This window comes from Urocampus carinirostris, chromosome 3, assembly GCF_059441175.1.
Source record: "Urocampus carinirostris isolate Australia breed hairy pipefish chromosome 3, RoL_Ucar_1.0, whole genome shotgun sequence".
NCBI lineage: Eukaryota > Metazoa > Chordata > Actinopteri > Syngnathiformes > Syngnathidae > Urocampus > Urocampus carinirostris.
The window spans coordinates 4,469,547-4,482,930 of NC_142351.1; the positions used below are offsets into that span (position 1 = coordinate 4,469,547).

General features: G+C 42.6%; 2 protein-coding genes across 2 annotated transcripts in view; both read right to left on the reverse strand.

Annotated features, from left to right (window-relative positions):
* The window catches only part of LOC148368383 (uncharacterized), a 52,773-nt gene that overhangs the window by 11,104 nt on the left and 28,285 nt on the right, over window positions 1–13,384 (reverse strand). Inside the window, exon 2 of the mRNA XM_088330410.1 lies at window positions 9,884–9,976. Within this exon, the coding sequence (XP_088186536.1) occupies window positions 9,884–9,976 (93 nt within the window). The remainder of the gene's footprint in view (window positions 1–9,883; window positions 9,977–13,384) is intronic.
* LOC148368384 (uncharacterized) lies at window positions 1,882–7,415 on the reverse strand. The gene is made up of 2 exons (XM_088329647.1): window positions 7,298–7,415; window positions 1,882–5,255 (listed from the first exon to the last, which is right to left on the reverse strand). The coding sequence occupies exons 1-2, from the start codon at window positions 7,413–7,415 to the stop codon at window positions 3,352–3,354; spliced, it is 2,022 nt and encodes a 673-aa protein (XP_088185773.1). The 3' UTR covers window positions 1,882–3,351.

Consider the following 13,384-nt stretch of genomic DNA (forward strand, 5'->3'; position numbering starts at 1 on the left):
AGCTCATCACTCTCAACACACCATCACCACTGTCAAACATGGTGGTGGCAGCATCGTGGTTTGGGCCTGCTTTTCTTCAGCAGGGACAGGGAAGATGGTTAAAATTGATGGGAAGATGTATGGAGCCAACTACTGGGGCATTCCCGAAGGAAACCTGAATGAGTCCGCAAAAGACCTGCGACTGGGACGGAGATTTGTCTTCGTGGATGCAGCAATCATCGGGCAGTGGGCAGGGAACACCCTGGACTAGTTGCCAGCCAATCGCAGGGCACACGGGGACAGACAATTCACTCGCTCAGTCACACCTAGGGACAATTTGGACCGGCCAAATTGACATAAAATACATTTTAGAATATCACAATACATCTTTACATCTATTTTAACAAGATACTTTTAACAAAAGATCGTAAAGTGTTTTTTTTACAATGAATTCAACATATTTTTTTGGGTCTGAAATTTAACCAACATCATCCTTTTTATATATATGAGAAAATAGAAATAAGAACAATAATGAGTATAAAAACGCAAATGAAATGAGTCACAACACGTGATTAGTTCCACTGCTGGCTTTGATCTCTTTGATCTCTACAAGGGGAATTAACATTTTAGCACCACAGAAACAAAACGAAAATAAATCCAAACAGGTCGACAACATCAATCACATTACTGTGCATGTTGAGAGATTTGTCAGCTGTGGTTATAATGTTTAAAATTAACTTTTTTGTGGAGCACCAAAAGATGTGTCTTACCGTTGGCAGCTCGCTCTGTAGACCGCCAACAAAACCCCGCCTTCCGGTCACATGTCAAAAGCCAAAACAATCCCTACTCCATACCAGCAGGTGGCACTGTTGGACTCATCATAGCAGGACACTTACCAAAAACTATACACATATTTCAGCAGGAATTTCAATAAAACAAAAGTTATTATTACACCCGTTACACATGTAAATGACTTCAGGATTTATTATGATTATTTTTTTAATCCTATATCACCCACCATCCCTCCTTTTGAGACATTGAATGAGATTCATGGATCAATTTGAAGAAAGCCTTAGTAAATTATTTTAAATTATTCCAACATACAGTTACATTTCCAAACTTAGTTGAATTGGTAGTTTTGAACCTTTTCTCGAACATAATTTTCAACTTGAAACCGTTTTATTCTGAAATAAATGTTTAGTTCCCAACCCTTACATTTTAATAGATGTAGATTTCTTGTCAGGTTCTCTGTCTCCCTCCTTTGGAGGGCCTCCTGAAAGTTCAACGTTCAAAAGTTCACCGACTCCCCAGCAATGCAAATATTTTTCAGTGTTCGTCGGTTAGTAAATTTGTGTTTACTTGCGCTGTTAGCCATCTTGCGAAGATTAAACATGACATGTGACAATAAATCTTTTCTTGGTAAGTCTAAGCCACCGAGCGGCTGCCTTTTCCAGCAGCTCCCCTGTTATCTCGCACTTTTTGTGATTTATTGTTTTATTGTCTGCTACTATCTTCTGTGTTTTTCTTCCCGTTTGACAACTGCACTTTGGATTACATTCTATCCTATGGACATGGGTTTTAGCGGTCAAAAATGCGTTTATTCGAGGAATCAACTCCTTGCCCTGACGAATCCGTGTGCCGGCGTGATGAGGGGGCCTATCGTTGGAAGAAGAGCCGGAGCTAGCGAAGCGGCTAGCGGCGTTATAAGTCTTCGGTACCGTCCGTAATCATGGTAAATGTGAACTCACAACCAAATAAGACCAACGAGTGCTGGTGGAAAACATCAAAGCGCTGTGTTTTGCGGATGTGTGCCCCGCTGTTCAAGCGTAATCTACTGCTTGAATGTTGCCCCGTCACAAGATTTTTTGCAAAAGGTGTCCATCTCGATGTCCGGATGAAAAAAGAAACTTTTGAGTTACAATCAAACTCCTTTAATAAAGAAAAGCAAGTACATTGAAACAAGGCAAAATTGCGTTCTCGGATTGCTACGAAATAATCCCGACTGAAGCGCGAGTCTCCTTCTTTTACCGTTTCATATATTTCTGATTGGAGGATGGAATAAAACACGTGCACATAAGGGCATCCTGATTGGTTTAGACAGGAATCACATATTTTAATGCAGTGTAAAAGGTTGGTACGGGTTAGCCAAAAGGAGTTCTATGCACCTGTTTGATAACAGAGGAAGCCCACCAGTCGCCTCCAAATTGTAGGGACAAAGTTCCTTTGGCTTGGAAGCTTATACTCTTGACCTTGGAGGCGCTCGCTCCACAAAACAACTCGAAAACGCAACTGCACAATTATTGAGTAAATATAAATGCATAAAAGCAAAAGTACAGAATATAGTATAAAAGGCACCCAAAGAGCATTATCCCCCTTACTGTTAACATGGGGGAAGGTGGAAGAAATGATGCAACAGGTTGACAGTACTGATCAATGAACCCGGTTTTAAGATAATAGACTCATTTAAATGATCAGGGATTGTTTTCATAGCATGCCAACATGGGATATTTGCCCAAAACACCAAAGAGGTTGTTGCACTCACCCTTTTTGTGTACTATTGAGAACAAAAAGTCCCTCAGGGGAGGGGTATGGGAGAAGCAGCACATGGCCAACCAGGAAGATGAAGAAATAAAGGTTCCTATCTCTTTTGGCGGCGGACTTCACGGGGATTGTTCTCATCCGGACGACAGGGACGGAGAGAACCACAGGCTCTCCGCGCTTCGGGGCTCTGGTGAGAACAGGCCACAACCCTGGGGACCTAGGTCGGCAATCTTATTGTGATAATAATTATAATTGTTGGTAACAGGCAAAACTTTACACAAACACAAGATGAAATAGATCATCTAACAAGAAACATGACACATATGCAAATCATTAATCTTTTGAATCCATATGAAGACTTTGGGGTTTCAAATCTTTATGTATCATCAGGAAGGTCTGCTCACTTCCTGTGATTGAATGTGTTTTTTTTTGTGTTGGCAGAGTCAGTGGTTAGAAAAAGGTGAGGGGAAATGGTTTTGTGGCAGTTATGTTCCTATAGACGGCCTGTATGATATTTGGTCAATTAAGTGTTTTTAAGCTCCTCCTTTCAGTGATGTTTGACCACAAACCGAGCAGGCAAAAGTCTTCTTGCTAGTGGGGGTTCTTGTGTATAATTTCGAGTGCCGATATGGATGAGTTTTTCACCACAAACTCAACAGGTCAAAGGTTTCTCACCAGTGTGCGTTAGTTGGTGTAATTTCAAGTGTCCATTTCGGGTGAATTTTTTTTACCACAAACACAGCAGGCAAAAGGCTTCTCGCCAGTGTGGTTTCTAATAAGTAATTTCTAGTGTCCGGGATGGATGACTTTTTCACCACTAAGTCAACAAGCTCAAGGCTTCTCGCCAGCGTGGGTTAGTGTGTGTTTTTTTAAGCTCCCACTCTCAGTGAATCTTTGACCACAAACTAAGCAGGTGAAAGGCTTCTCGCCAGTGTGGGTTCTCATGTGTTTCTTTAAGCTCCCACTCTCGGTGAATCTTTGACCGCAAACTGAGCAGGCAAAAGGCTTTTCCCCAGTATGAATTCGTGTGTGTATTTTTAAGCTACCACTTGTAGTGAATCTTTGACCGCAAACTGAACAAGAAAAAGGCTTCTCACCAGTGTGGGTTAGTTGATGTAATTTCAAGTGTCCATTGAGGGCGAATCTTTTATCACAAACTGAGCAAGAAAAAGGCTTCTCGCCAGTGTGGGTTAGTTGGTGTGATTTTAAGTGTCCACTTCGGGTGAATCTTTTACCACAAACTGAGCAGGCGAAAGGCTTCTCGCCAGTGTGGGTTCTCGTGTGTAATTTTAAGCTCCCACTTTCGGCGAATCTTTTATCGCAAACTGAGCAGGAAAAAGGCTTCTCGCCAGTGTGGGTTAGTGTGTGTCTTTTTAAGCTCCCATTCTCTGTGAATCTTTTACCACAAATTGCGCAGGGGAAAGGCTTCTCCCCAGTGTGGGTTAGTTTGTGTTTTTTTAGGCTCCAACTGTCAGTGTATCTTTGACCGCAAACTGAGCAGGAAAAAGGCTTCTCGCCAGTGTGGGTTCTCGTGTGTACATTCAAGTTTCCTTGTTGGGAGAATCGTTTTCCACAAATTGAGCAGGAGAAAGGCTTCTCCCCAGTGTGGGTTAGTGTGTGTTGTTTTAAGTCCCCACTGTGGGTGAATCGTTTTCCACAAACTGAACAGACAAAAGGCTTCTCCCCAGTATGAATTCGTGTGTGTATTTTTAAGCTCCCGCTTTTAGTGAATCTTTGACCGCAGACTGAGCAAGAAAAAGGCTTCTCGCCAGTGTGGGTTCTCGTGTGAATTTTTAAACTCCCACCTGAAGTGAATCCTTGACCACAAACTGAGCAAGAAAAAGGGTTCTCGCCAGTGTGGATTAGTTCATGTAATTTCAAGTCTCCATTTCTGGTGAATTTTTTACCACAAACTGAGCAGGCAAAAGGCTTCATGCCAGTGTGGGTTAGTTGGTGTAATTTCAACTGTCCATTTCTGGTAAATTCTTTACCACAGACTGAGCAAGAAAAAGGCTTCTCGCCAGTGTGGGCTTTTAGGTGTGATTTTAAGCTCCCATTCTGTGAGAATCGTTTTCCACAAATTGAGCAGGCGAAAGGCTTCTCCCCAGTGTGGGTTAGTTGGTGTAATTTCAATTTTCCATTTTCGGTGAAATTTTTACCGCAAACTGAGCAAGAAAAAGGCTTCTCGCCAGTGTGGGTTCTAGTGTGTACATTCAAGTTTCCTCGTTTGGAGAATTGTTTTCCACAAAATGAGCAGGCAAAAGGCTTCTCGCCAGTGTGGGTTCTAATGTGGTCCTTTAAACTTCTACTCACGGTAAAACTTTGACCACAAATTGAGCAGGCATAAGGCCTCTCACCAGCGTGGAATTTCATATGCAACTTCATATAAGACTTGCTTCGGAACGTCTTCCCACACTGAGAACATGTGTTACCACCTTCCGACTGCGAGTCGCTTTCAGCGTTTCCAGAGTGGGACGTGTCATCGTCATCCGTTTCCACGTGATCACGGGAGCTGATGCTTAGAGGCTCCTGCCAACCGTTGTCTTCAGGTTGACCTTCATCTTCGACGGTCACTACCAAGACTGGAAAATCTTCCTCCTCTTTAACGCCAACAGGCTCCCCATCCTCTGTCTCTTGCTTAATGTGATAAGGCTTAAGATCCTCCTCCTCCTCAATTTTAACGGCAGGCAACTCTGGTTCCTGCCCCGAAGTAGGAAGATATTTTTGGCTGACGTCTGCAAGACACAAGTCACATTTATTTGTATGGCCCTAAACTCGTTCAGTGCCGTAACGTATTAGTACCGTATTTTCCGCACTATAGGGCGCACCCCCAAAAAATAGTTTTTGGTCCTATATCTTCCATAGATAAGGCGCACCGGATTATAAGGCGCTACAATGGGAACGTCGACAAAACAGTCAGATAGTTCAGTCAAACGTATTACCCCCTAAACATTCCGAAAGCTTGCAAAGAAGCAAGTACGTGTCGTAGACACGTGCGGATGCGGTGTCCGAACGATGTCACTCAAATGCATCGTTCCATCATTCGGAAGGTTCAAGTCTTGGGATTCAAGAAATAATAACCATTCCTTAGTTTCTATTTTCTTTTTCGCTCGCAACTTTACTGTGCACATGACAATAAACACCTGGAATTGAGTTTAATTCACTCAACTCATCACAGCAACATCAAGATCGTTCTAAAATAAGATACCGGGAAAATATAAAGCCGCATAACTCGCCTAAGTTCTCACGTTCAATAATGATACGCAACCATGGTCTTCTTAGAACCGTGAGTGTAGTAAATCCAGGAGAGTCAAATATTTACAAATAGAGACTAATGAAACATGTTTCTTTATGGCGTAGTTTAGCAAGCTTGCTATGCAGTCATCTTTTTCGGCCAATTGCAGGGTTTGTTTTGGCCCTCTAGCCAATCCGAGGCTCCGAATAACTTCAGCCAATAGCGATCGATTTAACGGATGATTGACACATCTTTTTCGGCCAATTGCAGGGTTTGTTTCGGCCCTCTAGCCTATCCGAGGCTCCGAATAACTTCAGCCAATAGCGATCGATTTAACGGATGATTGACACATCTTTTTCGGCCAATTGCAGGGTTTGTTTCGGCCCTCTAGCCTATCCGAGGCTCCGAATAACTTCAGCCAATAGCGATCGATTTAACGGATGATTGACACATCTTTTTCGGCCAATTGCAGGGTTTGTTTCGGCCCTCTAGCCTATCCGAGGCTCCGAATAACTTCAGCCAATAGCGATCGATTTAACGGATGATTGACACATCTTTTTCGGCCAATTGCAGGGTTTGTTTCGGCCCTCTAGCCTATCCGAGGCTCCGAATAACTTTAGCCAATAGCGATCGATTCAAATGATGATTGACACATCGGTTAGCCAAAGAAACGCCAGTATATAAATCCCAGCATACACCGCGGACTACTACACGTTCGGGGGAAAATCGAGTCGGCGGCTGTTGCGTAAGTTGCGAGACCTTGCGATTTAATACTGAGCCATATATAAGGCGCACTGTATTATAAGGCGCATGGTCAGCTTTTGAAAAAAAACAAGACTTTTAGGTGCGCCTTATAGTGCGGAAAATATGGTAAGTTTTCAAAAGCATTGTCCCCGAGTGCCAAAAGGTAAAAAAAAAATCAAAAGGCTTAGGCGCTGCTGATCAGTAAGTATTAAACTTCTGGGAATTAAATCAGGTAGGAGTGGCTTTGATCAGATTTCTTTGTCAATACGTTTTTTAACTGTATCTGCCGTATTACTCTGTAGGGTGGTGAGTAGTCACCCGAAACATCAGGGGCTGAGAATTATTGCAAAGTTCATGCATTAGTTTCGTTTTCTTGCAATCAAATCTTATATTTTAAGTAAAGTGCCCTTGTGTTTATGGGAAATATTGTTTAGATATTCTAGGTATCGAAAATATAGGTTAGTGTTTCGTGTAAGTATAGTGATTTTAAGTACCAATTGAATAATAATCGTTATCCACAAATTGAGCCTGTGAAAGGCTTCTCGCCAGTGTGGGGTTTTTGGTGTCGTTTCATGTGTCCATTTCGGGTGATTTTTTGACCGCAAACTGAGCAAGAAAAGGGCATCTCGCCAGTGTGGGTTATTTGGTGTAATTTCATTTGTCCATTTTGGGTGAATGTTTTACCACAGACTGAGCAGGAAAAAGACTTCCCACTGCGTGGAATTTCATATGCAATTTCATATAAGACTCGCGTCGAAACGTTTTCCACACTGAGAAAATGTGTTACCACCTTCCGACTGCGAGTTGCTTTCAGCGTTTGGGGAGTGGGACGTATCGTCGTCATCCGTTTCCAAGTGTTGACAGGAGCTGATGCGTCGAGGCTCCCGCCAACCGTTATCTTCAGGTTGACCTTCATCTTCGACGGTTGAACGGACCCCGGCCACTCGCAAGACTGGAAAATCGTCCTCCTCGTCAACAGGCTCCCCATCCTCTGTCTCTTGCTTAACGTGATAAGGCTTCAGATCCTCCTCCTCCTCAATTTTAACGGCAAGCAACTCTGGTTCCTGCCACGCAGTAGGAAGATATTCTTGCCTGACGTCTGCAAGACACAAGTCACATTTATTTGTATTGCCCTTAACTCGTTCAGTGCCGTAATGTATAAGTACGTTTTCAGAGGCATTGCCCCCGATTGCCAAAACGTAAAAAAAAATTCTAAAGGCTTAGGCGCCGCTGAACAGTAAGACTGTTAAAGCTTTCTTTTGGTGTGCCCAATGCCTGTATAGCTACAGAGCTAAATTTTCTGTAGGCCATCAAAAATGAGTCAATATGGCCAACATCGGCTGGCATCGGCACTTCCCATGAAACGTCTGGCACTGATCAGAAACAGTCACAAAGCGCTGCAAAGACCACCACGACAACATCCCATGATCTAAAACCGACATGAGGGCAAGGGAAAAAACTAAAAAACTCCCAGCATGAGGAAAATGAAGAAACCTTGAGAAGGAGCAACACGTGAGGTCATCCCCTTGACCAGGCCAAAATGGAGGATGTAAGGGCATCAACAGAAAACACAGTGTTTGCCATACCATAGGAAGAGTCTGGCTGGCTCCTGGGGTTTAATTGGTCCCCCCTGGGTTTCTAAAAAGTGTATTATTAAAAAAGTATTATTTGAAATAGAGATTAATATTAATTTCATAAATATAAAGAAGTTATTACATTATATATGTAGGAGAAACGCCGCCAGATGACTCAACTAGACCAAAGTAGAACTTTTTGGTCATGATTCTACTAAACGTGTTAGGAGGAAGAAGAATGAAGAGATCAATCCTTACTGTGAAGCATGGGGGTGTTTTTTCTGAACATGGGACAGGACATTCTCACATTCTCAAAAACTGCTGTGAACATTGACAAATGTCACATCCCACAGAGTGACTCAGTTAAAAATTTAGGTGTCATATTTGACCCTGATCTATCCTTTGAAATGCATGTAAAGAAAATGACTAGAACCGCTTTCTTCCATCTTCGTAACATTGCTAAAATCCGTTCTATACTGTCTCAGTCTGATGCGGAAATTATAATTCATGCATTTGTTACCTCCCATCTCGATTACTGTAATGCACTACTCTCCGGTCTCCCGAAGTCTAGAATCAAGTCTCTTCAGCTGGTACAAAATGCCGCAGCGAGGCTTTTAACTAGGACCAAAAAGTACGATCACATAACACCGATTTTGGCCAACCTGCATTGGATCCCAGTTAGCCATAGATGTGACTTCAAGGTTCTCTTAGTATTATACAAAATCATACATGGACTTGCTCTCTCTTATCTTTCAGATCTGATTTGCCCCTATGTCCCGGTCCGAAGCCTACGATCTGAGAGTGCCGGTCTTCTGGTGATCCCAAGAGCAAAGAAGTGTTCCGCTGGTTCGAGAGCGTTCTTCATCCGGGCACCGGTGTTGTGGAATGCTCTTCCCCCTGAGATCCGATCTGCAACCTCAGTGGAAATGTTTAAATCTAAACTTAAAACTCACTTCTACTCCATAGCATATGAATAACCTACTCTTCTCGTCGGCTGAAAAATAGTCTGTGTAATAATCTGTGAAGCCCTTTGAGACTCTTCGTGATTTAGGGCTATACAAATAAAGATGACTTGACTTGACAGGTGCACTGCGTAAAGAGAGGATGACTGGGGGCCGTGTATCGTGAGATTTTGGGTATCAACCTCCTCTCCTCAGTCAGAGCATTGAAGACGGGTCGTGGCAGGTCTTCCAACACCGCAACGACCCGAAGCACGCAGCCAGTAAAACCAAGAAGTGGCTCCGTAAGAAGCATATCAAGGTTCTAGCGTGGCCGTAAGAGTCTACAGATCTGAACCCAATCAAAAATCTTTGGAGGGAGCTCCAACTCAGAGTTTCCCAGCGACTGCCCAGAAACCTGACTGATCGAGAGAAGATCTGTGTGGAGGAGTGGGTCAAGAAATCTCCTGCAGTGTGCAAAGCTGGTGAAAGACTACAGGAAACGCTTGACCTCTAATAGCAGACGAAGGCTACTGTACCAAATATTAACAGTTATTTTCTCAGGTGTTCAAATACTTATTTGCAACTATATCACACAAATCATTTTTTAGAAATTCATGGATTGTGATTTCTGGATTTTTCTTATTAGTTTATCTCTCTCACAGTGGATGAAAATTTCAGACTCCTTAATGATTTCTAAGTGGGAGATGTAGCAAAATAGCAGGGTGTTCAAATACTTATTTTCTTCACTGTCTGTATTTTGAAAGAATGAGCGAGACAGAAGCCCGGAACTTAATCGAAAGAAAAGTACGGTGGACGTCGGCGGCCAAATACGAGATGTCGAGGACATTGCAGAAAGTAAAACGACCAACCTGCTCTGTTCAACGCAACTCGGGGTATTTTGTTAACAGCTCCTGGCAACTCTGGTTCCTGCCACGCAGTAGGAAGATAGTCTTCACCGATGTCTGCAACACACAAGTCAAATCGCATTTATTTGTGACGCCTTTATTCACAGAAACTCACAAAAGGGACGCACAAAACACCGCAGGGTTCTTACAGCTTAAGGCTAGTTAAATTCAAGAGTTTTTGAATGCCTTCTGATGTCAAATTTAAGACAAAGTTGACAATAAAAACAAAACAAAATTGAAACAAACAAAAAAGACTACATTAATAAGAGGCAATTATAAACCAATGTTTGTTTTATTTTATTCATTTTATTACATTTTGGTCCAGTTGAAAACGTTTGATCTGAAAAACAGCACTCTCCAGAGTTAAAGACATTTAGGCAGGTTGCAATGGGTGTTGCAAGGGCCTCAGTGCATAATACACAGTCAACCTCAACATTAAATATGGAGTAAGTTATGGAGAGATCAAGCTTCCAGTCTCAAGATTTCAAAAGATGCAGCAGGTTCTACAATAGCATGCATCTGGTCCAGGTGCCAATCTGAATACTCGGAACGCCTGAACCTTGCAAACTTCTAAGCTCGTCCTTCTCCCTCAAGGCCGAGGAAACGAAAAGTATGACGTTACCTATAAGCTATTAAATATCGGTGTGTCTTAAGTCGAGATTGGAACATTTCCTGTCACGAGATGTCGGACAGTCCCAAACGCAGGGCACAAGGGATGTGGTGTAACACGACTTGAGAGACGTTTATTTAAACAGCAACAACAAAAGACTGTTCAGGCGAGAAGGGGGGGTGGGCCTTGGTTAGTAGAGGAGATCTTGAGAGGGAAACTTAAGAGGAGATCTTTGGGTGGCGAGAATCTTGAAAATAGGTTACCTGGTAACAGTGTTCCCTCTAAGCTGCGCGCATGCGCATTTGCGCACTGCTCGCACATTCTCAGCGCACAAAAAAATCTAGCCAGCGCACAAAAATGAGGGCTCAAAATGACTAATTAAGAAGCGACACAAGTCAAAGTTACAGTGCATGAAGGTAAAAATACACGGGTTCCCCTGACGTTGTGTCCTCAATGCAATATTTTGAAGTCAAGGTCCAAGTAGAACGTAGTTGAGTAAAGTCAGTAGAGTTTTTCGAGAACTGGCCTCTTCGGCTCGGCTCACTAAAAAGAACCGTCTCTTTCGGGTCCTAAACGGCTCTTCGGGTTGTTCTTGCTTCTTTAATCCCAACGTGACCAAATATTATGTAAAATTATGCACAAAATGACTTAAAGGAAGGGGGGAATAGAACAAAAAAGAAAAAAATACCAAAATGAAAAAGTAGTGAAAAGCTGAGAAAAAAAGAAACAAAAGGAAGAGAAAAAAAGAAGGAAAAATTTAGAAAAAAGTCAGAAAAAAAGAAAAGAAAGAAATGAAGGAAAAAAGTAAATAGAGAACAAAAAGAAAAAAGTAACAGCTTGAAAAAAATAAACACAATGAAATGTTTTTAAAGGAATTTAAAAAAAAGTAGAGAAAAAAAAAAACACGGAAGTACATATACATGAGTCATTTCATTCAAAAAAGAAAAATAGTTTTCCATTGCCGGCAACGTGATGTCAAGTTTTGGACATGTTTGATAATGACTTAGTTGCCACACTTGGGATTGCTGTTGCTCACTGTTGTTTCAAGCGCTGCTCACCGACTTTGTGTGAACGCTCAGACCCCTGGAAAATTACAGGGAACATTGCCTGGTAATACCTTGAAGAAAACGCTAGAAGTGGCAGGTCTTGGGACGAGGAGGGAAAACTTGAGGGGGAGATTGGGGGAAGTTCTCGGGGAGGAGAGAATCTTGAAAAGGAGACTTTGGAATACCTTTAAGAGGAGGGTTGAAGTGAGTGGCAGTGAGTGGAGAAACTGGAATGTGGAAGGGATTGATGGAGGAGGTCGCAGGAGGGGTGGCTTATTGTTTTGGTGAGTGAAAGTCTATAGTAATCGAAACAATTCAGCAAAATGAGGTGGGAGCCTGGGGTATTTATAGGAGAGGCGGCTGATTGTCTAATTGCAAACAACTGGGGAGAGGAAAAGTGGAGGGGCCTGGAAAATGGTGTGAAGCTGCCACAGTTTGGAGATTAGAAGTACTGAAGGCACAAAACCCTGACATTTCCACATGGTTGTGTAAAATCTGCACATACGGCTAAAGGATCACTACAACCACTATCAGCAATTTTCCTGTCTACAGTACAAATACGTTCATATAGAGGAGATCAGGTACATTTGTAATATTTTGCTTTCTCCCTCCCCATTTATGTGGTTTTTAACTAGCATGAGGACTGAAGCCAAGAATGTGGACATAAGAACCACTTGCCAGAAATTTGACAATCTTCAGCAGGGTTAACATGAAATACAAAAAAAAAAAAACGGTGAGAAAAAGGTGGAAATTTTACCGGCAATTGCGTTTTTGGACCATACAATTGAGACACCTGGGCCCCCGGGTGGCCTGCTTTGGCAGACGAGGGGACCGAGGTGGGAAGGAACCCTATGATGCGGTGGGGGTAAACCTGTGTATGCTGATGAAGGCTTTCATGTTAAATTACCTCAGCCCTTGTTGTGCAATGGGCTTAAAGTTAGGTGTCTGGTTGGGAAGAGCCGAGTGGAATCGATTTTTTTGGGTGAATGCGAGCGTGTTCTTGACTGTAGCTGTTAATAGTCAAACTAAGGTAAATGAGTTTTGGTTAAGTGGAGGGTTGTTTTGAGTATTTGAAGCTGCGGGCGCTAAGGGGATGTCCTCCAGAGCTTGTAGCGGGGCAGGTGTTTCTAAGGCCAGGGCGAAAACAGTGAAGATGACTGTGGTTATCGTGCTTGTGGTAAGCTGGACGCCGTTTTTCACCGTGCAACTGTGGTCCGTGTGGGACCATAAAGCGCCCACGGAAGATGGAACCTTCACCATCTTGATGCTGCTCGCCAGTCTTAATAGCTGCGCAAACCCTTGCATTTACTTGCTGTTCAACGTAAAATGCCCAAAGAGGTTTTAGAGTCCGTGGTCCATGGGCCAGTCCCATCGGCGGCAATCGGCGCAGGAAGATGCCACCATGGTCAGCTCAAGAACTTGTCAGAAACCAAAGAATGAGCAGCCTTTGGCGCCATTGTGCTAATGAATGTACTCGGTATCAACAACGTGCTTGAATGTTTACTGTAAAGTCGTTTAATTCGTCGAAGGTTATCTTAATTGATCGTGTAGCGATGACTGTGATGCATCATAGTCATTGTGGGGATAATGAAAATGGTGATGGTCCTTTTGTGATGAGTTCTTTGCAGAAGATAAAGAATATATGTTTAAGTCTTGTGACTTAAGTTTAAATGTGGTGCTATAGTGTTTGTTTCAAATTCCATCCATCCATCCATCCATCCATCCATTCATAAGTTTATAGGTGTTCTTTGTAGAAGATAAAGAACATATTTGTATGTGTTGTTATTTAATGCTACCGTGTTGCTCTTA